Source organism: Homarus americanus, unplaced genomic scaffold (genome assembly GCF_018991925.1).
Source record: "Homarus americanus isolate GMGI-L3 unplaced genomic scaffold, GMGI_Hamer_2.0 scaffold35091, whole genome shotgun sequence".
Classification (NCBI taxonomy): domain Eukaryota; kingdom Metazoa; phylum Arthropoda; class Malacostraca; order Decapoda; family Nephropidae; genus Homarus; species Homarus americanus.
The window spans coordinates 196,081-222,992 of NW_024748350.1; the positions used below are offsets into that span (position 1 = coordinate 196,081).

General features: G+C 38.9%; 1 protein-coding gene across 3 annotated transcripts in view; it reads left to right on the forward strand.

The window, feature by feature from the left end:
- Nucleotides 1-12,615: 12,615 nt before the first annotated feature.
- LOC121880240 (nephrin-like) overlaps nt 12,616-26,912 on the forward strand; it is a 113,225-nt gene continuing 98,928 nt past the window's right edge. For 2 of the 3 annotated variants that reach the window (XR_006091509.1, XM_042387397.1), the window contains exon 1: nt 12,702-13,427. Coding sequence is in view for 2 of the 3 variants with exons in the window: in XM_042387397.1 (XP_042243331.1) it covers nt 13,313-13,427 (115 nt within the window). In the remaining variant the exon portion in view is untranslated. Of the gene's footprint in view, nt 12,638-12,701; nt 13,428-26,912 lie in introns of those variants that run through there. The other variant, XM_042387396.1, reaches the window with a different exon arrangement.

The following is a 26,912-nucleotide window of genomic DNA, read 5'->3' on the forward strand; positions in this document are numbered from 1 at the left end:
ACAAGCTTATGTCGTGCTACACCCACATACCATATTCCTTGAAAAATATCACTTATATCGGACACCAACATTGCACCTATGGCATGGTACACTCACTGATGAATGACATCACATCAAAGCCTAAGGTGGGCCGTGGGTGCCTGAGTGCCTTGTGTTTACAAGCGCTCAGCCCTGAACGAATGTGTTGTTGCAAGCAAATGCATTGTTTCACACACATGGCCTGAAATAACACTAAAATTAGACACTTTTCTACATAATTTATCTTACCTAACGCATTCTAAACGTGTGCGATCTCACTCACACGGTTCTGTTGGGCGTTTCACACTTTATTCATCAATGGTTCTCTCTCCACCTTTGGAAGACACACTAAGGCCTCTCTCTCCCCAACGTGTGAAATACAAACATTGCCACCCAATTCTCCCCACTGGGCGTTCGTCTCCCTACCATTTAGGACCTTATCACTGTCATGCCATTCTGCCGACAGTGTCATACTTCCTCCATGTTTAGTTTACCACAAGAGAGATTAACAGAATGTAACAGTGAATATCTCCCAGTGTTGTGAGCTTAAGACACAGTAAACCTGATCTCCCAGTGGTGTGAGCTTAAGACACATTAAACCTGATCTCCCAGTGGTGTGAGCTTAAGACACATTAAACCTGATCTCCCAGTGGTGTGAGCTTAAGACACAGTAAACCTGATCTCCCAGTGGTGTGAGCTTAAGACACAGTAAACCTGATCTCCCAGTGGTGTGAGCTTAAGACACAGTAAACCTGATCTCCCAGTGGTGTGAGCTTAAGACACATTAAACCTGATCTCCCAGTGGTGTGAGCTTAAGACACAGTAAACCTGATCTCCCAGTGGTGTGAGCTTAAGACACAGTAAACCTGATCTCCCAGTGGTGTGAGCTTAAGACACAGTAAACCTGATCTCCCAGTGGTGTGAGCTTAAGACAGTAAACCTGATCTCCCAGTGGTGTGAGCTAAGACACAGTAAACCTGATCTCCCAGTGTGTGAGCTTAAGACACAGTAAACCTGATCTCCCAGTGGTGTGAGCTTAAGACACATTAAACCTGATCTCCCAGTGGTGTGAGCTTAAGACACATTAAACCTGATCTCCCAGTGGTGTGAGCTTAAGACACAGTAAACCTGATCTCCCAGTGGTGTGAGCTTAAGACACAGTAAACCTGATCTCCCAGTGGTGTGAGCTTAAGACACAGTAAACCTGATCTCCCAGTGTTGTGAGCTTAAGACACAGTAAACCTGATCTCCCAGTGGTGTGAGCTTAAGACACAGTAAACCTGATCTCCCAGTGGTGTGAGCTTAAGACACAGTAAACATGGTCTTACGTTCTCTCTTTTTTTTTCCTTTAATTTCCTTTCCGCAACTTATCTCTCACCCTCTATCTCTTTCTTTTGCTTCTCTCATTCTCTTCCTCACTATCTCGTTCTCTCAATCTCCTTAGACTGAAAGCTAATTACGGCTGATGATTGGAACGAGAATGAAGCGCTTAAGGAAAGAGGGACACAACATGAAAGAAGTAATGAAGGTACGGGGAGATAAATTGAAAGACACAGGGATAGAAACAAGACTAAACTGTAATGGAATAAGAACTTAAGAAGATAAGGGAAGGCGAACGTGAAGGAATAAACTGATAAACGAGAAGACAAGAAGAAGAACATAAGAGAGAGATTTAGACGTGAACTTCCTATATCGGGTAAATTCATATGTAACCTTGCCTTCTCTATGTACCCAAATGATGTTACATAATACAGTACATTAGTCTTGAATAAGTACCTGTACCTGTATCTATAACCTGTACCTGTGCTGCTAATACCTCAATCAATGGAACAAGATGAAACGAGAACAAAATGCAACATGATGACAATATTATTAACGTAGTATAAGTATAGTAATGAAATGCTATTAGACTACTAGAGCTAAAAATGTTTATATATTCCCTGTAGTTATAAACAATTAGCTGATGTCATATAAGTGAGTCAGAACACAGTCCATGTTAAACCTGAATTTAGTCTGTCAAAAAGTTACGTTGCGTGGCAGTTGGCAGTCACTCCACGTCAGATTTTGGTGATCAGGAAGGAGATAACTGGGGATCTAAAACCAGGAAGGAGGGTAAATGGTGATCGAGAACCAGAAGGAAGGTAATTGGTGGAGACAGATACACTCCTAGGGTGAAGACACAAGACGGATGGCACCGCAGCTTAATGAGTGGAGGAGGAATTGGGGTAAAAAGCTGATGCGACTAAGCTGAGGTACAGAAAAAACCTCGAGTCCATCAGTGAATGGTATTGAGAATGTTATTGGGCGTTGTGGGGGAAAGGGAACTACGAGATTAATTGACGTAAGTATACGAATATTATATAAACAATATCTGTTCTCATGAGGTTTTGGTGCATGCAAATAAAAGATCTTTCAGAGAATAACAAAATTCATTATCTAATGTTCTTAAGTGATAGTATTAAAAAGATATTAGAAGATAAGTCGATGATTTTAAAAGGAATCAAGCATATCAATTAATAATTACTAAAAGCGTCGTCTGCAGCAAAGGAGTAAATGATTAATCTTAGGATGGAAAAAAAAAATGTACGAATGAAACAAGAAAAAAAAATAGTAAAGGATTTGTCACATGAAATTTATTCCTGATGAAAACATTAAAACACACACAAGAGAACACACTTGGGTGATTGTTTTACTGTATATAACAAGAAGTGATTAAACTTTACTCAATAAATCGGCTAAATGTCTCTCGTATTCTGTTGGTTCGAGTGTACCGTTACCGCTGTGGTCTTGTCTCTACCGCTAAGGGAGGTGATAACGACGACTACCACGACTAATCACCTGTTATGTGTGTGTGTGTGTGTGTGTGTGTGTGTGTGTGTATATACAGAAAACCCTCAACATCACTTCGTGTTTAATGATGCCGTTAATTCTGTAAATGATTATTTTAAGTAAATTTTTATCGATATTTACATTTACAAACACCAGCTCCATTTATATCATAGTAAATAATCTTAAGTTCTCAGTATACCTAAACGTGTGCTCATATTGACCTCATTTCCTGAAAGAACTACCTGATATTGTCCTTGTTATAATCGACAAAACACACACACACACACACACACACACACACACACAGACACACACACACACACACACACACACGCGCGCGTCTGACGATATCCTGCGGAGACTGTGGACAAGATCTACCGTCGTGGTATTTTAAAACATTCATTACAATACCCAGGTCCGTCTCTTCCCCCTTGACGCTGCGGTGTACTGTCCCTTTTACCTGTACAGGGGCATTCACCTCTCTCTCTCTTTCTCTCTCTCTCTCTCTCTCTCTCTCTCTCTCTCTCTCTCTCTCTCTCTCTCTCTCTCTCTCTCTCTCAGTCTCTCCTTCGTTATTTAATTTTGAAAGGCTGATCCTAGTATTCACACGCACGCACTCACCCACGCACTCACCCACGCACGCACACAATTTATTAAACACAACATCAGTAGCACAAGAGGAGAGCGAGCCATTATTCATCAGGTGGAGATTCTGTGAGATAAGCAAAAGTTAATGCCAGGCGCTGTGGATTGCCTGCTCTAGCGCTGATACTCTGTGTTAATAATGATTGGGTTTTTTCTTTCTATTTTCTCTTCTTTCATTGTTTTTTTTGCGTCTGTTTTTAATAAATTGTTTTAATAAAATTTACTTTTATACTTGTAATGGATTTTATTATTTTTTTATCACAACTTTCCCTCAGCCCTCAACTCTCACAGCCCCTCCTCCTCCCCAGCCTCACAGCCCCTCCTCTCCCCACAGCCCCTCACAACTCTCCCCACTCCTCCCCAGCCCTCCCCAGCCCCTCACACCTCCCAGCCCCTCACAACTCTCCCCTCTCCAGCCCCTCTCCCCACAACTCTCCCCCCACCTCCCCCACAGCCCTCCCAGCCCCTCACAGCCCCTCGCTCTCCCCAGCCTCTCACAACTCTCCAAGCCCCTCACAGCTCTCCCCACAGCCCCTCAGCCCCTCACAGATCTCCCCAGCCTCACAGACCCTCACAACTCTCACAGCTCTCCCCACAGCCCCTCAGCCCCTCTAGCCCCACAGCTCTCCCTTCAGACCCTCTCTCCCCACAGCCTCTCACAACTCTCCTACCCCTCACAGCTCTCCCACAGCCTCACAGCCCCTCACAGTCTCCCCACAGCCCCTCACAGCTCTCCCCACAGCCTCTCACACTCTCCCTTCAGACCCTCACACTCTCCCACAGCCCCTCAGCTCTCCCCCACAGCCCCTCACAACTCTCCCTCAGCCCCTCAGCTGCCCCTCAACTCTCCCACAGCCCCTCTCTCCCCACAGCCCCTCACAGCCCTCACAGCTCTCCCCACAGCCCCTCACTCCCTTCAGACCCTCACAACTCTCCCCACAGCCTCTCAACTCTCCCTACAGCCCCTCACAGCTCTCCCCACAGCCTCTCAACTCTCCCACAGCTCACAGCTCTCCCCACAGCCCCTCACAGCTCTCCCACAGCCTCTCACAACTCTCCTTCAGACCTCACAGCTCTCCCACAGCCCCTCACAGCTCTCCCCACAGCCCTCACAACTCTCCCCACCCCTCACAACTCTCCTTCAGACCCTCTCTCCCCACAGCCCCTCACAGCTCTCCCAGCCCCTCCCCAACTCTCCCCACAGCCTCTCAACTCTCCCTTCAGACCCTCACAACTCTCCCCACAGCCCCTCACAGCTCTCCCAACAGCCCCTCACAGCTCTCCCTCACAGCCTCCCCACAGCCTCTCAGCTCTCCCCAGCCTCACAGCTCTCCTTCACAGCTCTCCTCTCCCCACAGCCCCTCACAACTCTCCCCAGACCCTCACAACTCCCCACCCACAGCTCTCCCCAGCCCCTCTCTCCCCAACCTCTCCCCACAGCCTCTCACAGCTCTCCCCACAGCCCCTCACAACTCTCCCCACAGACCCTCACAACTCTCCCCTCAGACCCTCACAAAGGCCGTGTTAAAAATACCTGAATATATTAGTTAATTTGTCCTCTATTCACGTTGAGACTCGTTTTAAAACTAATGAAGTTTTTGGGGGACAGTTAAAAGAAAACTTACACATATAATAATAATAAAAATGCTACTTCCGAGAGTGTTCAAATAGGATTTAGTTGAGCTTAAAAAAAAATATATTTTATACAGGCGAGTATAATATCTGTTAATAATAACACACCACTACAATCTCCTGCACCACCACCACACTCTCACACTCTACACACTGATGATAATATCACACAGACCATCTACACTGATGGATCTCTTAACACCGCCTGTGGGAGGGCTGGAAGTGCTATTGTTGTGACTCAATCTGACGGTAATATAATTGAGAAAGGAGTTAGAATTAACAACTGGGCATCCACTCTCCAAACTGAATTAGTTGCCATACTCACAGCTATTAAATTCATTGAAACCGCTGTTACTGACAGTCTCATCATCACTGACTCTCTATCCTCACAACTTGCCCTTGGCACCCTCGACTCAGGTTGTCACGCTCTTGTCTCTGAAGCCAGACACAAATATGCGTGCCTTGTTGACCGGGGTGTCAAGGTCAAACTGTTGTGGATCCCCTCTCACATAGCCTCATAAAACATGACAGAGTTGATGCCCTCGCCAAACTCGCGTTTAACAAAGACACCGTTGAATACAATTTGGGTCTGTCAAAAAGAACCCTTAAAACTGTAATTAGAAAATAACTTATTGATGAGTTTGACGCAAGTAGACAAGTGCAAACAGGCACTAGTCGATCCATAGGTTACCATGATGAGATGTATCAAGTGAAACATGTATATGGAGCAAGTAACAAGATCACTAGATTACAAGATGTTGTAACCGCTAGATTAAGGTTAGGATATAAGTACCTTTTGGCAGTATGTTCCTCAAGCAGATGTAAACAAAACTAAATGTAAAGTGTGTGGCCATACATATGGCCACACACTTCAACTACCGATCCTCGACTGTGTGAAGATAGAACCTTTTAGGGACAGGTCCAAGCACACTGTGTGTGAAATGGCACAACACTTCATCTCTAATGGCAAGATAGCCGACATATTAAGATTGTATCCACTTTTTGCACTTAGTAACTATATCAGTTCTCATGTACAGAACCAAACACGCAATGTGCTTGAATACCTCTCACGTAAATGTGAATAACAATGTGTGAGGCCAGACATACTGCCTCACACGCCTGTACTCACGCATTTGTGAATAAGTTACCCTTTATGTATAGAACTAAACAAATAATGTAAATGAAATACTGTGTAACATTCAGTGCCATAATATCCTGACAACGGGGGTTAATTATTATGACCCTTTGTAAACTCTACTCTGTAATCCTTTTGCGCTACCGCTCACAGGATGAGTGTGGGGTGCACAATAAAGTAGCCGCTGTAAGCTGCAAAATCAAAATCAATCCTGCACCACCACCACTACCACCATTACTACTACTGTAACTATTACTATACCGCTATAATCATAGAATTACAACTACTGAGGGGGGATTTAACTTGTGCGTAGAGTAGTCAGCCAAGGGAATTAACATGTAATCCTTGAGTGATGGCTAAATGTAGGGAGGGATGGGGGCAGTGAAGGACAGGGGAGAGAAACGAGGAATGGGAGGAGGGAAGGGATGAAGGAAGGAGAGGGAGGAGGAGGGAGAATGAAGGAAGGAGGGGGAGGGAGGGAGGGAGAGAATAGTAAAGGGAAGAAGGGAGGAAGGAAATGAAGGGGGTGAGGAGAGAGAGAGGGAGGTAGGGTGGGAGAGAATGAGTAAAGGAGGGAGGAAGGATGGAAGGGAATGAGGGAGGGAGAAAAGATGGCAGGGAATGAGAAGGACTGGGGAAGACGGAAAGATGGGAGGGAATGCGGGGGGAAGGTTTCTGATTTGGTGTAGACTGTAGAGTGAATATATACTGTACAGTGTACATAGAAGCAGACCATGAGTTATAACGACGATAGATAAGTAGAGAGAGAGTTAAACGAAGGAGGGAACAGAAAAAATTGGTTGATGGAATAGATAGCAGATAGACGTGAAGAAAAATACATAGGTAAGGAACGTCAATAGATAGAGAAAGCGATAAGAGTTTATATGGAGACAGGAAGGTTGAGCAGCAGCTGGTAGTGTTACAGGTAAGTAGTAAGTAAGGTATGGAGGTGGATATTGAAGGCGAGGAATGGAAAAAAATGGATCGATACAATATTGGCTGCTGAACTAACAATAAATAAATAAATAAATAAATATATATATATATATATATATATATATATATATATATATATATATATATATATATATATATATATATATATATATATATATATATATATATATATATATATATATATATATAAATTTTAGAGACAGTATTACTGGGAGGTTATTAATATTCCATATATAATTTAACAATTTCAACATGCAAATCGCAATTTACATATTTCAGTACCACTCTCATTTCAGAATTTGTTGCAGCAGTATACGTGTACACTATACAATATGTAAGTATTTAACGTTGTCCTGCACTGTACAGAGGAGGTGATAGCTGACTGTAACAATAAGGGATTTCCTGAATTTTCAAACACGAACCTGAAACTATAAAAAATTACCCTTACCAAACCTAACTTAACTTAACCTAGACTAACCTGACTATATCCTAATTTACCTGAATCTAACTTACATTTAACCTAACCCATTGTACCTACCTCTAACATACCTTAACCTAACCAAACATGCCTTTAACCTTCAGTAACCTACCTCGAATTTAGCCTTACTTAACATAACCAAATCCGAGGTTTAAGTAAGAAATTCACCTTCCTGTTACGAATCTGGTGATGAATTGGACTTTAAAACAGATCAAAAGTTCCAATAAGGATGTATGGTACAACAGTTTACAGGGAAATGGACATAAATTAACGGTATACAAGAATGTGATAATTTTTTTTTCTCAAGTAATGACAATAAATTAGCATATTGGAACTACTGTAAGCAAGTAGGGACTCCTCACTTATAACTTCACTTAAGACAATCGGTGGAGCTCAATCGTACGTGTGTTATTTAAGCTTAATGTTAGCAAGTGATGGCAGGTCGACAGATACGATGTTTAAGTGGGTTTCACAAGTACCAGCTTGACTTTAACGTAGACAAGCCTTACCCAGTGATGATGATGATGATGATGATGATGTTCATTACGATGATTATAAAACTTGGGTGAAAATAGACTAATGAGGAAAGTGCCAGTGATGATAATGATGAAAAAAGTTGATTATGAGAGGAATAATATTGCATACGTACCTTAACTCACAATATGCAACGAAGACGTACAAAATAGCACACAAACAAAAGATTAAAAACTGCTCTAAACTGAAGAGATGTCTCACTGCCTCTGTCTGAGATATATCCCACCAACCAAAGTTTTCGAGATATCTCAACAAGCCCAGTGAGAAAGGGAAGAAATTCACATGCCGAGACAAGCGTACAAATGTAAACAAGAAGAATATAGATAAGTACAGAAACATGAATACGACACATTTAGTAGTTCACACGAAGGCTATATCACAGAGGGCAGGTTCGAGTTAATATTGAGATAAAACACTTAAACTTTGGGCTCTGGGAATGAAGTAAATAATATTCCTAAACGTAAACTAATTGAGTTAAAGAACACCCCAAGTTAATTCTGTGATTACCCGAATGTTCCTCTTCACGTCATCTCGACTACCAGTATGAGCCAGTCAAAAAATAATTTATCACCTCGTTACACAATCCTGATATAATAATTACACTATAACACGTCCCATAAACTACGGTGTAGAGTCATAAAATATACAATATGTAGCGCCATAACACTGAGTTTGATAAGCTCGTTGGATCACAATGGGCGTGAAAATTAACACCAGATTTCGTCCGTAAAACCTCCTCGAGATATCTGTCGAGGGGAGGGAAGGGGAGGAGAGAGACAGGGAGAAGAAAGGGGAATAAAAAGGAAGAGAGGATAGAGAAGGGAAAAGTGTGAAGAAGACAAAGGGAAGAAATGTATGGAGACAAGAAGAAAGGGAGGAACGAAATGTGAGGGAAGGAAAGGGTGAATAGAGAAGAGTGTAAAATAGGATTAAAAGAAAAGAAGAGAGGAGTCGGAGAAAAGGAAAAAGAAAGGGGAAATGGCGACAAGGGAAGCTAAAGCGTGAAGACTGAGGGAAAACAGTAGAGCAGTGACAGGCCTATAAGGAAATACCATGAGGCGGGAAATAACGATATAATAGGGTAGAAAATAATATATATATGTAATCAGAAGATAACATTAAGACACTGAGGTGACATAGTCGTATATGAGGGATGAAAGGCGTGTCTTAGGGAAATTAATAAGTCACCGTATAAGGAGCGATATATGTGCTAAACAATAATGAGGAAATATGAGAAAGAGAGAGAGAGACAGAGAGAAAGAGAGAGATACACTGGTTTATCAAGGGCAATGACGACAGCTGCTTATGAGGGAAAGGGGGGGGCAATAACTTTAAGGGGGAGGGAGGAAGAGAGGGGGAGAGATTCAGTTATAGGTGAGGGGAGAATCCATTTTATGAGGTGAGGGGGAGACAGCGGTTTATGAGAGCAGGCGAGACACTGATTTATAACCGAGAGGGAAAAGGAGAATTTTGTTAGGAAATGAGAGAGAGCGAGAGAGAGAGGTAAGAGAGAGAGCGAGAGAGAGAGGTAAGGCAGAGCGAGAGAGAGAAGTAAAAGAGCGAGAGAGAGAGGTAAGAGAGCGAGGGAGAGCTAAAAGAAAGAGACAGAGCTAAGAGAAAGCGAGCACGAGCGAGAGATAAAGAGAAAAAGAAAGATACTGTGAAGAAGAGAGAGTGAAAAAAGGTGAAAGATAAAGTGAAAGAGAAAAAGAAAGAATAAGAGAGTCCTAAGGGAGAAGTAGGGAGGGAGGAGGGTGTAGTGAGAGTTTCCAGGAAGTGAGGAGGAAGGGAGGTAATGAATAGGGCAGGAAGGGAGGGAGGGAAATGAATTAGTAATACGAAAGGGAGAAAGGGAGGGTAAGGTAGGTAAGGAGAGTCCAGGGAGGAGAGGGAACTGGAGAGTGATAGGTAAGGGAGAATGAGGGGAGAGCGAGAAGAGATGAGAGCAAGGGAAGGGTGAGAGGAGATGAGAATTAAGGGAAAATTAATAAAGAGGGAGGTGTTGGATAACGCAGGTAAGTGAAAAAATTATAATAATTTGCATAATGGTGACAGGAATCTAGGATGAAGGAACGCTATCGTGGCTTGGACAGTGAAAAATTATACATATCTATTTCATTATTATTATTATAAGTAGTTGAAGTAGTAGTAGTAGTAGTAGTAGTAGTAGTAGTAGTAGTAGTAGTAGTAGTAGTAGTAGTAGTAGTAACTGGTTAACTATGTAGGGCAAATGGTAGTAGATATTGCTCTAAGGTATAGGCCAGTAGATGGTTTGCCCTCCCAATGCGTGTGTGGCTATTCCTATGATGGCGATCACGCCATCAGAAATATGCATTGACGAGTTCAATATCTGCCGGGACGTCATGAAAGATCCTCCATCAAACACGAAGCCCGTGTGGAAAATTGACATCAGGATTTTTGATCATGGCCGTTTGTCACCGTAAATGCTGCGCAATTACAACTGCTGCACTATGAGGTCACTGAATGCCGCATGGATCTGCCTCAGGATAGCTATGTATCCTACTGGAGGCTGTTAATACGTATAATAAAATCACTGACGAAAATTGGCAATCAGTATCACCAAATGCAGGTATTAACAAAATGATGAAGTTTAAGAAATTCACCAAATATTTAAGATATGATTGTAACTAAAACTGACAAGTACAGGAAATGATAATCTTAATAACGGCGATAATACGGTCGATCATACTACTACTACTACTACTACTACTACTACAACTAATAATAATAATAATAATAATAATAATAATAATAATAATAATAATAATAATAATAATAATAATAATAATAATAATAATAATAATAATAATAATAATAAACCTGCCATGCATTATAGACAAATTTCAAGCATTTAAAAAGTATACACAAATACCCTACAAACTTATCTCCCAATTCCTGGTTATGGCGAGGCTCCTTTAAATACCCCCACTCATTTTTTCACCAGTCAAGACAAACATCGACTTCATAGATTTCGCACAAGGCACAAACTTGATCATAAAGACAACTTTTACCTCAGTTAATGTAGGATTTACTGTTGGCTAGAGCACGTGAACGAAGTGTTCTTTTTACAGGATTCGAAAATTGTTCTCGTACTAAAAAAAAAGCTCTTTCCTTTTTTCTCCGGAACTGACAGCTGTACAAAAAAGGCTATTATTAGAGGCATTACAACATTAGTGTGCAGTGAAGCATTTAATTACAGACTAACCTAGCATTCAAATTCAAGATAAAAAAAAAAATCTGGAAAAAAAATCTTCACAATTGCCAAAGTTCTCATTCAACATAGTAGGTGGGCAGAGAAGACTCATAAGCACGCTGATAACAAAGACAGTATTATGACTCAAAAACTACTGATAAAATCTGCGTACAAAATGGATTTCGGTAACACGTACAGGTGTAAATTATTCCTATTTGCTGAAGGTATCACAAAAGTAGAGCCTTCAAGTACAAACAAATTAAAATATCCGTAAAATTATTGGATATTTTAATTTACATGGTCAGCAATTGTCAATTAAGTTATTATATCAGGTTAGAGTTCTCCACCTAACTGCTAACATAAAGGTACCTAAAACGTACTTAACCTTGGTATATAAACTATTAATTAGAATGAATAGTTTTGATGATATTAGAAAAATTTGTACAGGATGGAGAAAAGAATTCCATATTTGTTGATCTCACCAGTTATAACAGGTCAAGAGAGGTGACGGCATGATGGAAATACAGTAATATAGGTCAACGTTATGTAGCTATTTATGTAAGTTTTCTCACATACATAAATTCTACTGTTCTAGTTTCTGTCCTTTATATGACTATTTTCATTTTCATTCTGAAGTCTTTTATTTAAATTTTACTTTATAAAATTACTTTTTCAATCAAGCTTATCATCTTTGTTATCATTAATTTTCTATATACAAAATAATATGAGAACCATTACCTTGATAAAAAAAACACGTATGTAAAAACTACTTAGTCAAATGCAGGTAATACAGGTGATGGCTGTTACCTGCAGGAGAACAGAATTGTATCTAAAAACCACTTAATTCGCTCTTGTTATGTGGAGGACTCGACCTAGTTGTGAATAAAAGTAAATGTAAATATCACTGAGCTCAGCCGTATACATAAGGCAATGCTGGTGTGTAAAGGTATGATAAAAAGTATATCTGAAATCTACTTCACCCACTAGGGATATAGACAGTCGTGGATTAGGTCTATATTTGGACATGTATAGAAATATATCCAAGATTTGCTTCACCCACTAGGGATATAGACATCATAGTGGAGTAGGTGAGCAGCGCACCTTGGAATGAGTGCCATAGGTAGATGGAAGGTGAGTGGGGGGTGGGAGCGGCGGCGGGCCTCAGTACGGCACCGACCACCGGCGGAGCAGGACGGTGAGGTGCAGCTCTCGGGCCCCTCCCTCCCTCCCTCCCCCACCACCCTCCTTCGCCCTCTTTCACACCACCTCTCTTTCTCGAGCGATTTTAGTGACGATTTGTGAGCGGAAACATCGAGTAAGCTGGTAACAGTTAACCTCGGTGTTTACAGCTATAATATAAATGTACATATAAATATATACATATATGAATGTTTCTTTTTGTTATTCTTCAAAGTGTTAAATAGCAGTGTGACGGATATGAAGCTATTAGTATATTTTCAGAAGGTATTGCTTATCATTTCCTGACACGAGTGTTCATGATCAACCAAAATATTTATTTTTGAAAATTATTAATTTATAAAGTGTAAGAAAGCCGACTATTTACAGAGAGTGTTGTTCTCGCTCCTGAGTGGAGGAGGATCAGGCGGTGCAGACACACGGGATTATTTAGCGATCAATGGTGTTGATGCAGTGATCAAATCCTTTGTAAGTACACAGACACGCAGTAAAGAGCTCTTAAGCACGGCCTCATCTAACTCAACCTAGGTCTATATTCAGAAAGGTTTATATTCAGAAAGAGTGTGAAAAGGTGCGTTAAGTGCTATATACAATCTTCCAAGCTCGTGTCAATACAAATAAATAAATAAACACGAACAAAAAAGTTGCAGGGAAGATAACAAAGTTTATTTCCATGATGAAATTAACACAACTGTACGATAAGACTGTGCGGCTGATGCTGCTGCTGTTGCTGCTGCTGGTCTGCTGTCTGCTGAGCCCAGTCTCATCTCAGCAGGACTCAACTAACGGTGAGTAGAAGCGACTAAACTCCCATTCATCAATCACTCTTCTCTAACCGTCACTCCTCCTTCATAATTCTCTGCATCATTTTGCAACCCGTAATACTCAGAAAACTTCCGCATCACGTAATGGAGCTTTTAGGCAAATTGTCTTCAGGAGAAATGCGGAGAGTGGCGGGAGGGGGAGGCGTCACGCAGGTTATAACTGCGTCTGTTGGGAGTGTGGTGTAAAGTACATTAAACTCAGGACAGCGTCGTGATGAAAACATGTTTAAGTGATATTAACAAAACCTGACTTTAAGTGTATATCTAGGAAAAACTTAACCTAACTTAATCAAACTCAGCATAACTAAACCTTATCTCACCTGTACGAAACTAAACTAAAGTAACCAAAGCTTACATCAACTTAAACTAACTTTACCTTAGCTAACCAATGCAATCATATCCAATCCAGCCAAACCTCAGCTAACTAATGATAACCCAACCTAACTTAAACAAACCTAATATTAACAAATCTAAGATAACCTAAGCTAACCTAACCTACTCTAACCTAACTTAACCTAAGATAACCTAACTTAACCTAACCTACTCTAACCTAACTTAACCTAACCTAATCTAACTTAAACTAACCTACTCTAACCTAACTTACTCTAACCTAACTTAACATAACCTAATCTAACTTAACCTAACCTAATCTAATCTAACCTAACCTAAGCTTAACCTAACTCATCCCAACGTAATATAATTTCACCTAGCTAAGCCGCTCGTAAAAATACTCGACAGTTAATTGATCAGTTCGTTTTGACCCGAGTGAGTGAGGAGGAAATTAATTAATTTTTACATGGAGGAAAATCAAACGGGTAACTCCCAACACTCACCATAGGAAAAACAAGTTAAGAGAGATTACTGAGCCATTACTGACCCATTACTGAGCCATTAACATATATTTTGCCTTAGATGGTTACACAATTTATTAATTATTATTTCCATTATTATTTATTTTTTACGTTTTTTTTTATATTGTCTAGTTTTGGCAAATGGAAGGTGTTGTTAAGTATATTCTGTACTTGTTGATTGATGTTGGTTGATATGAGGCAAAACGAAAACAAATTTAGACACGCACTTTCCCTTACTTATGTATACACAAACCTGTATACATATGGTTGAAAGGACATACATAGACTATTTATTACTACCTATTATACAAACGTACACACACAAAATAGAATAATGCTATATATTTATCTATGTGTATGTATATATACGTATGTATGTATTGTATGTAGGAGTGAGTGAGTGAGTGAGCGTGTGTGTGTATGTAAGGCAATATCACAACAGCGTCATATATCTTGCGTGGGGTAAAGCTGGCGTTCATCCCCCAGAGCTCCGACACCCACGAAACAACACTTTCTACACGGTAATCTCCTCTCAATTTCCCTGCCCGTCTTGAAGCTTTCTGGCCACAATCTCACGGGGCGAATAGTTTACCGTATACTTTACGAGAGATCTATTAATTCATTGTTAACTTTCTTATTTGATTGAATTTAACTATTTTCTTTACATGCAAATTAGTTAACCGAAAGTTTAGACTCTTGAGGAAATAGGCAAGAATGATTGGACTACTTCTACGTCTTGTCTTAGGCCTTTTGTCGCTCCCTTACTATACTTGTCTTACAGTCATCTCCTCTTCCACTCCCTCAAACTGTTCACCATGAAGATTTAAGACACCACAACTTTGTCTTTTCCTCCACGTTGTTCAGTTGTTACTCAAAAGCCGATTATTTATTTTATTTGTAACTATAATCTTCTACAGCAGGGAAAGGCCCCCTAAAATACTGTTAATTCCCTGATCTCTTGTGGTTTGGGTGTTGAGTTGCCAGTGTCTTTTATGTATTAGGAATTTGTCATGTAACTCAATGTACGCGGAACTTTAAGACAACCTTTACTTGTACTATAGAATTCCGTTCCTTCTTGAAATGTCGTTCTGTATGGTGTAAATCTGGCTGTGTGAGTGAGTGAGTGAGTGAGTGAGTGGGTGAGTGAGTGAGTGAGTGAGTGAGTGCTATAAATGTGTGTGGGAGAGTGGGTGCTGTAAATCTGTGTGTGTGTGTGTGTGTGTGTGTGTGTGTGTGTGTGTGTGCGCGCGCGCGTGTGTGTGTGTGTGAGTGGCTGCTGTAAATCTCTATGTGTGTGGGAGTATGGGTAATTGGGTACTATAAATTTCTGTGTGTGGGAGTGTGGGGCGCTGCAAATATGAGGGAATGTGTGGGGGATGTGAATGTTGTTAATCTCTGTCTGTGTGTGGGAGTATAGTGACTTAGCTATTATCAGTTAAGGATTGTTAGTCAGTGTGGTTGTGTTAATCAGTGTACAGGATTATCTTTCGGCCCGCAGGAGATTTGGGCCACGGGAACGAGTTACTGAGGATCCTCCGCTTGTATAAGAAGGAATGTGTGAATGCAGTAATTTAACGACCGATACAAACGCCCAAATTAAACGTAGTATTAGCATCAGTTTCCATTAATAACGTTAACATCGAAGTTTTATTCTTTATAATCCTTTCTTCCAGGTACACACATACTGTCGATATATATACACAATTACACACAGATACAAATGCACATTCACATATATACACACGCACATAAAAAAAAATTGCTCTGTCTCACATTAAGGTGATTTTTTTTCTCTTTATTACACACGCACGCACGTACACACGCATAATCACAAATACACACAAAACATATTCCTAATGTAGGTTGTGCATACATACAACTGTACACACTCAATGTAAAGCAATACATACAAAACGCACACAAACATGAAACCCTCAACCTGCCCCGGATACGTACAAAGAACAAAGACATACACATACGAGCTCACAGCTAACCAAGCACAAACACGAGCACGAACACTTCCATAATGTATGTTAATCTAGAGTTTCAGCCAGTAATTTGCTTAATCCCAAGTCAGTAACAAGAAAACAATAATATTGGCATTTAAGTAGCGAGAGAGAGAGAGAGCCCAGATAAAAGGATAGAGCTCCTGGCTTCTTTAACATATAAACAACTCTATTGTTAACCTTGAACAAAAGAATAGAATATTATAAACCGGCGTTAATTACATTAATAGTATTCAGTTACAGATTTAATTTAATTGAAAATGTATAATCTTGCGAAACATACCTCTTAGCCAAATGGTGGAAATGTTCATTAAATTTACTTTTGAAATCAGTATTTTTTCTCTAATGGATAATAAGATATGTTTATTTTATTGTGTAGAGATTTTTTTTCTTCTAATGTGTGTTACCTATTTGCTTAAGACAGTAGTAGAGGAAGCTGGTGAGGTCTCGGTGAAGGCAGGTAAGCGAGTTGACGCGAAATGACACGTATTGAATTCACGGTCTGGAACATGATGTTTATTTGTACAAGTTTGTCTTTTAAGTTCACAGACGGTACGAACACAGAGGACAACACAGATAACGACACAAACAACTTCACAAACTATTGGTGAAGACACACAAACACCTCTGACAACAAAAGACCTCTGTGCTGAGTGTAGGAAATGTCGAATATTCTGAAGCTATCAATCACACGTGGGTAAAGGTTGTGCGGGTTGTGATGTGTTGTATGGATAGCTTAAAACAAACATTATCTGTGGGTTGATTTTTTTCTCACCGAAGGTTAAATTTCCCAGTGAGTCTCTGAACATGACGTGGTTAGTATCTTGGCTACCACCTCTCCTGGAGTACATATGGAATACTGTTTTCACATTGTCTATAAAAAAAAATAGACTACTTTGTATGAAATAAAAAAAAAATAATTCTTTGCCACAGGGACCGCTACTGGTCCTCTACATCATAAACTAATTATGAATGAATGTCTGTCATGGATGATTAAATTCGTTCCTCTCATATTTGATTTTTTTTTTTGGGGGGGGGGAGGCGTCGAAACTAACTCAAGGTTTATAGACTTACAGCAGGGTATCCAGGCTTTAATTATGGGTATATATTGGCTAGCACAGTTGGTATGGACTGTCGATTTCTTATACAGTATATCTACTCACTAATCTGTTTTTATTTCATCCGGTACTTGATCGCCGTTTCCAAGGATTTGTCGTAACTCTTAACTTTGTGACTTCATCAGTAATCAACATATACATTCAAACCATTGAAGCTAAACAAAAAAGTTCATCAGATCATTTCCACGCTGGTTACCTTCACTGCTGTTCATGACTATAATATGTAAATCGAGGCGACACACAGACTACCGGTGTTATCATGGTGCCACGCGTGTGAATACAACACGACCACACAAGATTACTGATAAGGCGACACACCCACTGTTGATGACGCCACGCTTACCGCTCATGGCACTCAACAAGCTTACACACCTACCTGAAAGTAAAAACACGCACATGAAGGCACACATACATACATACGTACACAACTGTAGGGGCACAGATCCCATTACTGACGGTGAGCTTTATAAACTACTCACACAATGGCTAACACGCACCATTGCCTTAGGACGAGAGAAACGCTGGTAACGGAGACCTGCGCTTTATAGACGTGGGGACAAGGCTCTGTTAGCACAGTAGCCAAATAGTAATGGTTGAGCGAGGCGACCTTAAAAAAACAATACTAATCAGTGATATTGAAAGGTGTACAGGAACAACGATGGATCACATGTATAGCTGTGGCAGAGTGACGATCACATGTATAGCTGTGGTAGAGTAACAATTACACGCATAGCAGTGGCAGAGTAACAATCACACGTATAGCTGTGGTAGAGTAACAATTACACGCATAGCTGTGGTAGATTAACGATCACACAAAAGCTGTGGTAGAGTAACGATCACATGTATAGCTGTGGCAGAGTAACGATCACATGTATAGCTGTGGCGGAGTAACAATCACACGTATAGCTGTGGCGGAGTAACGATCACACGTATAGCTGTGGCGGAGTAACGATCACACGTATAGCTGTGGCAGGGTGACAGACGTTGTTGCGGAAGACGATCAAGGGCACGAGAAACAGTCACACAGACGCAACGGTGATATACTCGCTGCAGATAAGGGGCTACACACGCATACTAATAAAACTGAACCCCCACACGCTTCATAGCAATCACTCACACACACACACACACACACACACACACACACACACACACACACACACACAGGCTGAGACACGTAAACGCTTTAGCGGGATTAAAGATGCACAGCCACACTCCCCTCACATCACTCTCCCGAGACAATTTTGCGGAAGTTGATAAGGCGTTGAGAGAAATTGACGTGGAGTCGATGATAGTATTAAGGCGAGTTTGATAAGTTAAAAGTCATGATAGATGAAGGTTGAATATATGCCGTGACTGTATGGTGACTTGACCTGTGTCTGAGGAAGGTCAATGAATGTATATAATGGGAAAGGTCAACCTGATTGAGATATCTTTTCACAAACTTCGCATCATCTTCAATACAGTTCAATAATATCAACATTTAGCAATTTTCCACTAGTAGTATTAGTGTAATTGTGCGAAAGGTACAGTTTTTCAAGTTATACTGATGGTAGAATGTGTAAATAGTGCGACAGGTTTGAGGTGATTGAGTAAAATTTAGCTTTTGCAAATTGTGTGACAGGTTGACATACAAGAGGTGGTGCAAACTGTAGGAGATTTTGAGCAAATCAATTCACACTGGAGGTGATGCAATAGTGAGACAGGTTGATGTGGCTGACTTGTGCTGAATGTGAGGTAACACAGTAACTCAACAATATTAACCACAGTACAGGTCAGCAGAGAGAAGGTTTTATTTCCTCCACACTTATGACCGAACGAAAGATTAACACCCCACACGAGCTCTTTTACTGTACGCATGAAATACAATGTGTAGAAGGAACGTTTGTTTTGTTTTAATTCGAAGTAAATAAAGGAATCCTAAGCCCCACCGAGACATTAACTTGATCTAGTATATCAAAAGATGATAATTAAAACTAAAGTAACCAAGACATCTATGTTAAAATGTGTTATGTAAGAGATTTATTAACACAATTTAATGTCACAAAAAACATCTAGCTAACCAGTATGATTAAGAACATACTGACTAACATACACAGGTTAGTCAGTATACAGGAAACATGAGAGCATTATGGTCAGGCAGTAATGTTTGCACTAATGTACATACAGTATTAAGGGAAGTTAAGAATATTAAGTAAGAAAATAATATCCACACATCATATATAACCCAACTTCACTTTGCATTTACTATCAAAACATACATATTCTAACCGAACCTGAGAAAGTTGACCTAAATTACTCATTTTGTACACACTAGTTACAGAGCACTGCCTTCTCTTTGTGCTATACACATACGGCTCTGTAAAGAATTTAACGTAGGGGTAACCTAGGCATTAAATATTATCATCTATAATTTAGGAGAATGGAGACGCGTGGTTTATGGGAACAGCGTGCTGATGGTGGGTTGTATGGTGTCGAGTGGTTTATCGGGGATGGCAGAACTATTTGGGAGTGATGGATAGTATGGTATAGTTTATAGGGATGGCAGTGCTATTGGAGAATGACGGTAGATTGTATGGTATCAAATACGTGATGTGGTTAGACGTGGTGGTAATAGGGTCCTGTTGCCTAAGGGAGCTGCATAACACAGAATATTTGTTACAGTGGGTAGAGTTAGTAGATGACAGTGAACAATCGGAAGATTTATGGTACACCCTGACAACCCTGAGGCATGCGGGAAAACTCTTGCGGTAGAAAGGAAAAACATTAAATCTCCATTTTAATACATCACACATAAAAGGTAAAATCTTAAAGGCTTTAGTGTAAAGGTTTTTCTTCAACACACAAAGTGATTATATTCCTTTGTCAAAACAAACGGCTTATGATATAAAATTCAAGTTGTTAAAAGGAGAAAACACACTGTACAAGGCCTTGGAATCGATAAAAACTCTACGGTAAACACAACCCACATTTCACTTACTCTTCAACCAAATCGTATTTTTTTAAAGCTTATTTATCCCATATGCTAGCCAGTGAGAACATCTTCGTGGTTATAGTCTAATTAACACCTAACACAGTGAATGTGGTGTTGAGAGAGACCATGAACACAGAAACACACACAAAAGATATAGATCTTTTTATTTTTCTCCATAAGGAAATAAAGATTGTATATGTAATCAATCCTTCCTCCTCTCCCTTTCTATTTGGTATGGAACAAGAACGGAGAAACATCAAATAAAATTAAGGGAAAGGGATAATACGATGAGCGAAGCAAGTCAACAGTGAAAAACGGGAAGGAGAGGGATAAAATATATGAAGGAAATACACTAAAGTCCTCGATATGGTGATGATTATTACTTTGTTTACCGGCAGCGACACAGATATTTATTAACAGCAATTCATTAACAGAGTCAAAATAATAATTAAATTACACAAATATAAATGAGAAGAACATGTTAATTTGTGCTGATAAAAGTAATTAAACACACACACACACACACACACACACACACACACACACACACACACACACACACACACACACCAGGAGGCTAGGAGAGGGAAATTCCACACGGCCTTAGTGCTGTGGTCGCTCGGTAGATGGCAGCAGCTGGTGTTACGCGCGGTTAAACATTTGATACTGGATGAAATTTGTTTATCCCAGCATACAAGTTAAAGAACATGTGTTGAAATGCAGTGCACGGAACTTTCGAGCATGTAGGTGTGTGTGTCTTATCTGCTTAAACTATATACACTCATGGCAGTGAGCTGACGTCTTCAGTTCTCCTCTCATTATTGTACTCTCTCTCTCTCTCTCTCTCTCTCTCTCTCCACTTTTCTCTGCCTTCTCTATTTTTCTTTTTTCCTCTATGTTTTCTCTCTCCATCTTTTTTGCTTCCTTTTAACTCTCTTTCTTCATCTTGTGTTGCTCTTCCTCTTTCTCTCGCTCTCTCTCTCTCTGTCTTTTTCCTATTTCACTGCCTCTCTTCTACCTCTTTTCTCTCCTTCTCTATTTCTGTTTCGTCTGTTTTCTTCTCTTTTTCTGCCCTCCCCTTTTCTCTTTCTCCTCCATCTCTTCGTCTTTTCTTTCTCTATCTTACTGTTTCATATCATTCTCTCATGCAATAATCTGGCGGAGAACAAACGTAAACAAACCTAAAACGGAATTGGATCCTTAAATATGATGAGCCCCTTAAACGCAACAATACCTTAAATATAAAGATTCCCTTAAACATAACGTGAGATTGAATAATTTAAACAAAAACCTTAAATTTTGGGGAAATATTATAAATTGGTTGAAGGAAAATGTAAAATTATTCTAACCTAACATAACCTAACTTATTCTATCAAGAACTAATTTATTACATTTTAAGGTTAACTTTTATTAGACGTAGTGTCACAGTTAACATTTTGCAGATAAATTCAGCTCATAATACATTCAAGGTTGCTGTTAATAGCTGGTTACAAAAGCTTCAAAATTTAAGAAGTTCATGCTGGTGGTATTAAGTTTAAAACCGACCATTACATATAAATAAATTATTGTATTTAATGGCTTTACTCTTTTATAATTAAGGATATCAAAATATATAAAACGGCATTACACTCATGAAATTCATTACATTTACGAGATTAATTACATTCAAGGTAATGTAAATACTAATGAGGAATTCGGTATTACACCTTTTCACATATCCGTTGAGGCATTGTTACATAACTATTTGACACATTTCATAACCGAATGACAGAACACATATCGAATGACAATCTAAAATAACTGTTCGTTCATGCTAACGGAAATGATTGACATAAGTTATGAAGTTGACAGAAGTGGACAATAAATCGACAGTCTACATATAGTTTGAGAATGTAACAACTGGAGAATGACTTACCACCAACAATTATTTTACATTGTCATTCGATATGTGTTCTGTCATTCGGTTATGAAATTTGTCATATAGTTATGTAACAATGTCTCAACGGATATGTGAAAAGGTAAACTTGACGTTTATTTTGACCCTTGGAAAAGTATTGGGTATTTGATGTTTTAGATATAATGAGACGCTAGCATTAGTTGACTGAGAACTTCAAATTAAAACTTGCACTAAATGAACTAAAATCGTTTCATGTTTTTATCAACTACTACTACCACTACTACTACTACTACTACTACTACAACTACTACTACTACCACAACTACTACTACCACTACTACTACTACTACCACAACTACTACTACTCACTACTACTACTACTACTATTAGAAAGAATCGATCTCTAAAACAACTCCAAATAGGGAACTCCATAATCACCCACATGCATAAACACACACACACACACACACTCATAACCACAAAACAAACACACGTCCGGGTATTCAAACATACAGAAAAAAAATTCGTTACATTTAAAAAACAATCTCACTCACTCATTCTCTCTGTCTCTGTCTCTCAATCTTTATTACATCTCTTTACTCTGAATTTCCCTCTCCAAAACTCCCTCTTTATTCTGATTTTCTCTCTATTTCTCTCTCTCTCACTCCTTTCACTCTTTATTATCTCTCTTTTACTCTCTTTTATTCTCCCTGTTTCTCTTAGTGATCCAAAGGAATAATATGATAATAACAACTAGATACAGAGGCTATAATAACGTACGGTAATTGACAACCTAACCTAACCTAACCTAACCTAACCTACATTAAGGAAGGTGTCTTTCGTTGGTATCGTAATAAAATAATAAATACGAATTATTCTTTTATAATTTTAAGTATTATTTACATTATACGAACTGATATTTCAATTTGTTTAAGTATTTTTAGCAAGTAATAGTTATACATGGATAAAAATGGTTCTTTTTTTAATTTTCAGCAAGTTCATTTAAATTTCATCTGCGTTATGCCAGTACCTAGAATCAAAGGGTTATTTGGATGTCCTATATAGGAACATATATATATATGTGTAAACCTTTATTTTTGTAACCATTGACTCCCTCATATTTTGTATTTATGTAATGCCATGCAATTAGTTAACTCAGCGTAGCGACGTAGATGTATATTTATTAACCATGGGGGAGAGAGAGAGAAAGAGAGTGTGTGTGTGTGTGTGTGTGTGTGTGTGTGTGTGTGTGTGTGTGTGTGTATGTGTGTGTGTGTGTGTGTGTGTGTGTGTGTATGTGTATGTATGTATGTATGTATGTATGTATGTATGTATGTATGTATGTATGTATGTATGTATGTGTGTGTGTGTGTGTGTGTGTGTCATCCTGCAAATTGCAGGAACGGAAAATACCTGACGGACATCATGGTATGAAAAATCCTTCTATATCAACACCTGTCACTTGATTCTGCCTAAGCTTCAGCTGGAGACGGCGGCGCTGGTCTAGGAAAATGTGAAATATTTCTCAACTTACATTACATTAAGAATCTGTCTCGCAAAGGTTACGCCTGCATTTTTAAACTCAATAATATTTTTATTATAATATTTTGTTTTGTGTGTCATCAGATATTGTTGTGAAATTGTGCCACGGTTAATTATGTTATGCAAACTATTTCTGCAAAAAGAACAAACTGTGTGAGTGTGTGGGTGTTCTGATTGATTACTGAGATGATGAAGCACACACATATACGGTATATGTATATAACATGCAAACACGTACACAGAAATGTTATACAAATTTACAGGTAAATAAAACATACACAAATGCATAGGCAAAAATACCTAACACGTATATACACACAAACTAACTACACACACACACACATGCAAAGAATAATCACACACACACACACACACACACACACACTTAAAATGATATATGCCCGTATGCCTACAGCCTAACAACAGTAGGGCCTTCACATCCACACATCAATACAAACATGGGTAAGAATTTTCATGAATTTCTAAGTTAATTATGTCTCTCATTTGGTGGTAAGAGAACATAGATTAAAACCAACGTTGAAAAAAAAATAGTTCGCAGTTTGAAAGATACAGTCGGGATGTGTGGGAGAATAACACGTATGGAATAAAAATAAAGATGAAACTGTATTAAGGTGGATATGCAGAGATGTTAAGCAGATATTTTATCAGAAAGAGCTGATCTTAATTAGTTGTATATGACGTTGGCCGTGGCCGATGGTGTACAGCACACAGCTTCTACGTACCGAAACTAGATTTGTATAGGAAATCCTCATTTAGTTGATAACACATTGTATTCGTAACCTAAGGCTTTAAACAGTGTCTTCCTTCGGTCTCCATTATGAAGGCACCAGCAACCATTGTCTGCCACGTCGCGCGCCATGGTGCAGCGTCTGCTCAATAGATGGCGCTCGTCTACCAACAACCCGCGCGGTAACTTTCTTATTCCCCCTGGAATTTTTTCGTGGCGTTAAGTTAAAGACTCCGTGTTGCAATGGACTTGGGGGAAACTTTTGAGTGTCTGTGTGTGTTAGATTGTTTTCTTTTTTTGGAGGGAGGAGGACTTAAGTGAATGTCTGACAGGATTTCTTGTCTTTTTATTCCTATTCGAAAGAATTTATATATATATATATATATATATATATATATATATATATATATATATATATATATATATATATATATATATATATATATATATATATATATATATATATATATATATATATATATTGTGTGGGACTGCGATTGCCGTTACCAGTTTAACACAACAATCACAAAGCAAAATCTCACTCAACAATGCCAAATACACGTCCAGAGTTTGGACAGAACAGTAAGCCTGTGTCAAAGCGGCGGTGTTTAGTGGCTACAATTATAAGATGAACAAGAGCGCCTGACATGAATTTACTGTGTAACAAAATAATCCTAAATTTCGGATGCAGAAGTTCTCACACAATGAAGCCTTTGTAGTTTGTGTTTACGTTATCTAATTATGCTTGTGTTCATCAGACTCGGTTATCTTATTAAGGTTTTAGCAGAATGAATTAATTAAGGATGAAAAAATTTCTCAGCCCAATTATCATGCAACATACAATAAGCTCACAATAAAAGAGAATATATCTTATCATATATTATTTTTTTTCCTGTTCGTGTAGTTCAGTGGTTCTTGTGTCCTGGTTTGGTGAAGCGACTTGCTACTCGTAAGGATAAAACGTTAGCAAATCCAGCTCTCAACCACTTCAGAACTGCTTAAGTTGCAGCCCAAAAGGCCTTCATTCCTGCTGTAAAATGCCTAGTACTCTGTAATCCACACTGAGTGCCGTGCTTGCTACCTCTACTCTGAGATAGATTATAAAAACCGGTGATATCAAGTGATGTTATAAATTCGAAGAAAAACTTATTTTAATTTTTATTCGACGTTTAATGTATTTTTTCAACCTCATCCAGTAGGCTACAGATTGTGAGATAGACAAATGGAATAAAGAGTTCCTAGTCACACAAAATACCAAGCTATAAGTTTAATAGAAACGATACCGAGTTATAAGTTTAATAGATACGATACCGAGTTATAAGTTTAATGGATACGATACCGAGTTATAAGTTTAATGGATACGATACCGAGTTATATGTTTGATAATAAAACAATATCTATATCTGAAGTACAAGGTAGCATATAAGAAGAATTTAACATATCATATTTTTTCTTGAGGAGGTTCTTAAATAATATATAATTCAGGAACAGCTATAATATAATCGCAATTTTATCAATAATCATTTAACAGATCTTATAACTATTTAGTGAACCTTATCTTGTCATGTGGTGAAACTTTTTAACAATAAAACATTAATTCAAGTTAAATCTCTCAATACAACAACACACACTGAAGCAAATAGAAAGACGTTTGGAAAAGGTACATTACGTATTCTGTGCCATGCCAGATCCTCATGGCTCTCAACGGTTCAACTGAAGTATTGAGGGAGGAGAACATGAATAAATATCTAACAGTATGCAAATTGATGTATTTTTGTTATTATACATTACCGATAAATTTCGAAAATATAACTGTAAAAAGCAAATTGTTTTTGTAACTACTAATTATAGCACAGGAAAAAATATACTGTGTGTCTGGGTTTAAAAACATTCCCTGGCAAACTAAAGTTACTTCTGGTTTTTAGGTCCTGTACGATCTCTGGCCAACATATTAAATAAACGAAAAAAATTCATCCCAGCACTTTCACGCCATTCAAAGGTCAAAGTGTATTTACGATTTTTCTTGTTCCGAGTAAAGCATCAGTTTATTTTTCAAAGCCGTATCTATTATTTTTCTTCTTTTTTTAAGCTGCATGATGGATTGGTCGAGTTGTACCGAAGTCTGAGGTAAACTTTCCCCTAAGTTAATGTTTGTGCTGTAGAAATGAATCTTTAGTATATTACTTCCAAAGCCCTGTAGTTTGAGCATTCTATTGTTTCTTACTTCGGCTCAATTACTCCCTCGCTGCTCTATCTAAATTCGATTGTGACAAGGAGAAAACACCCAAAACATTTTTTTTAAAGATATGAACT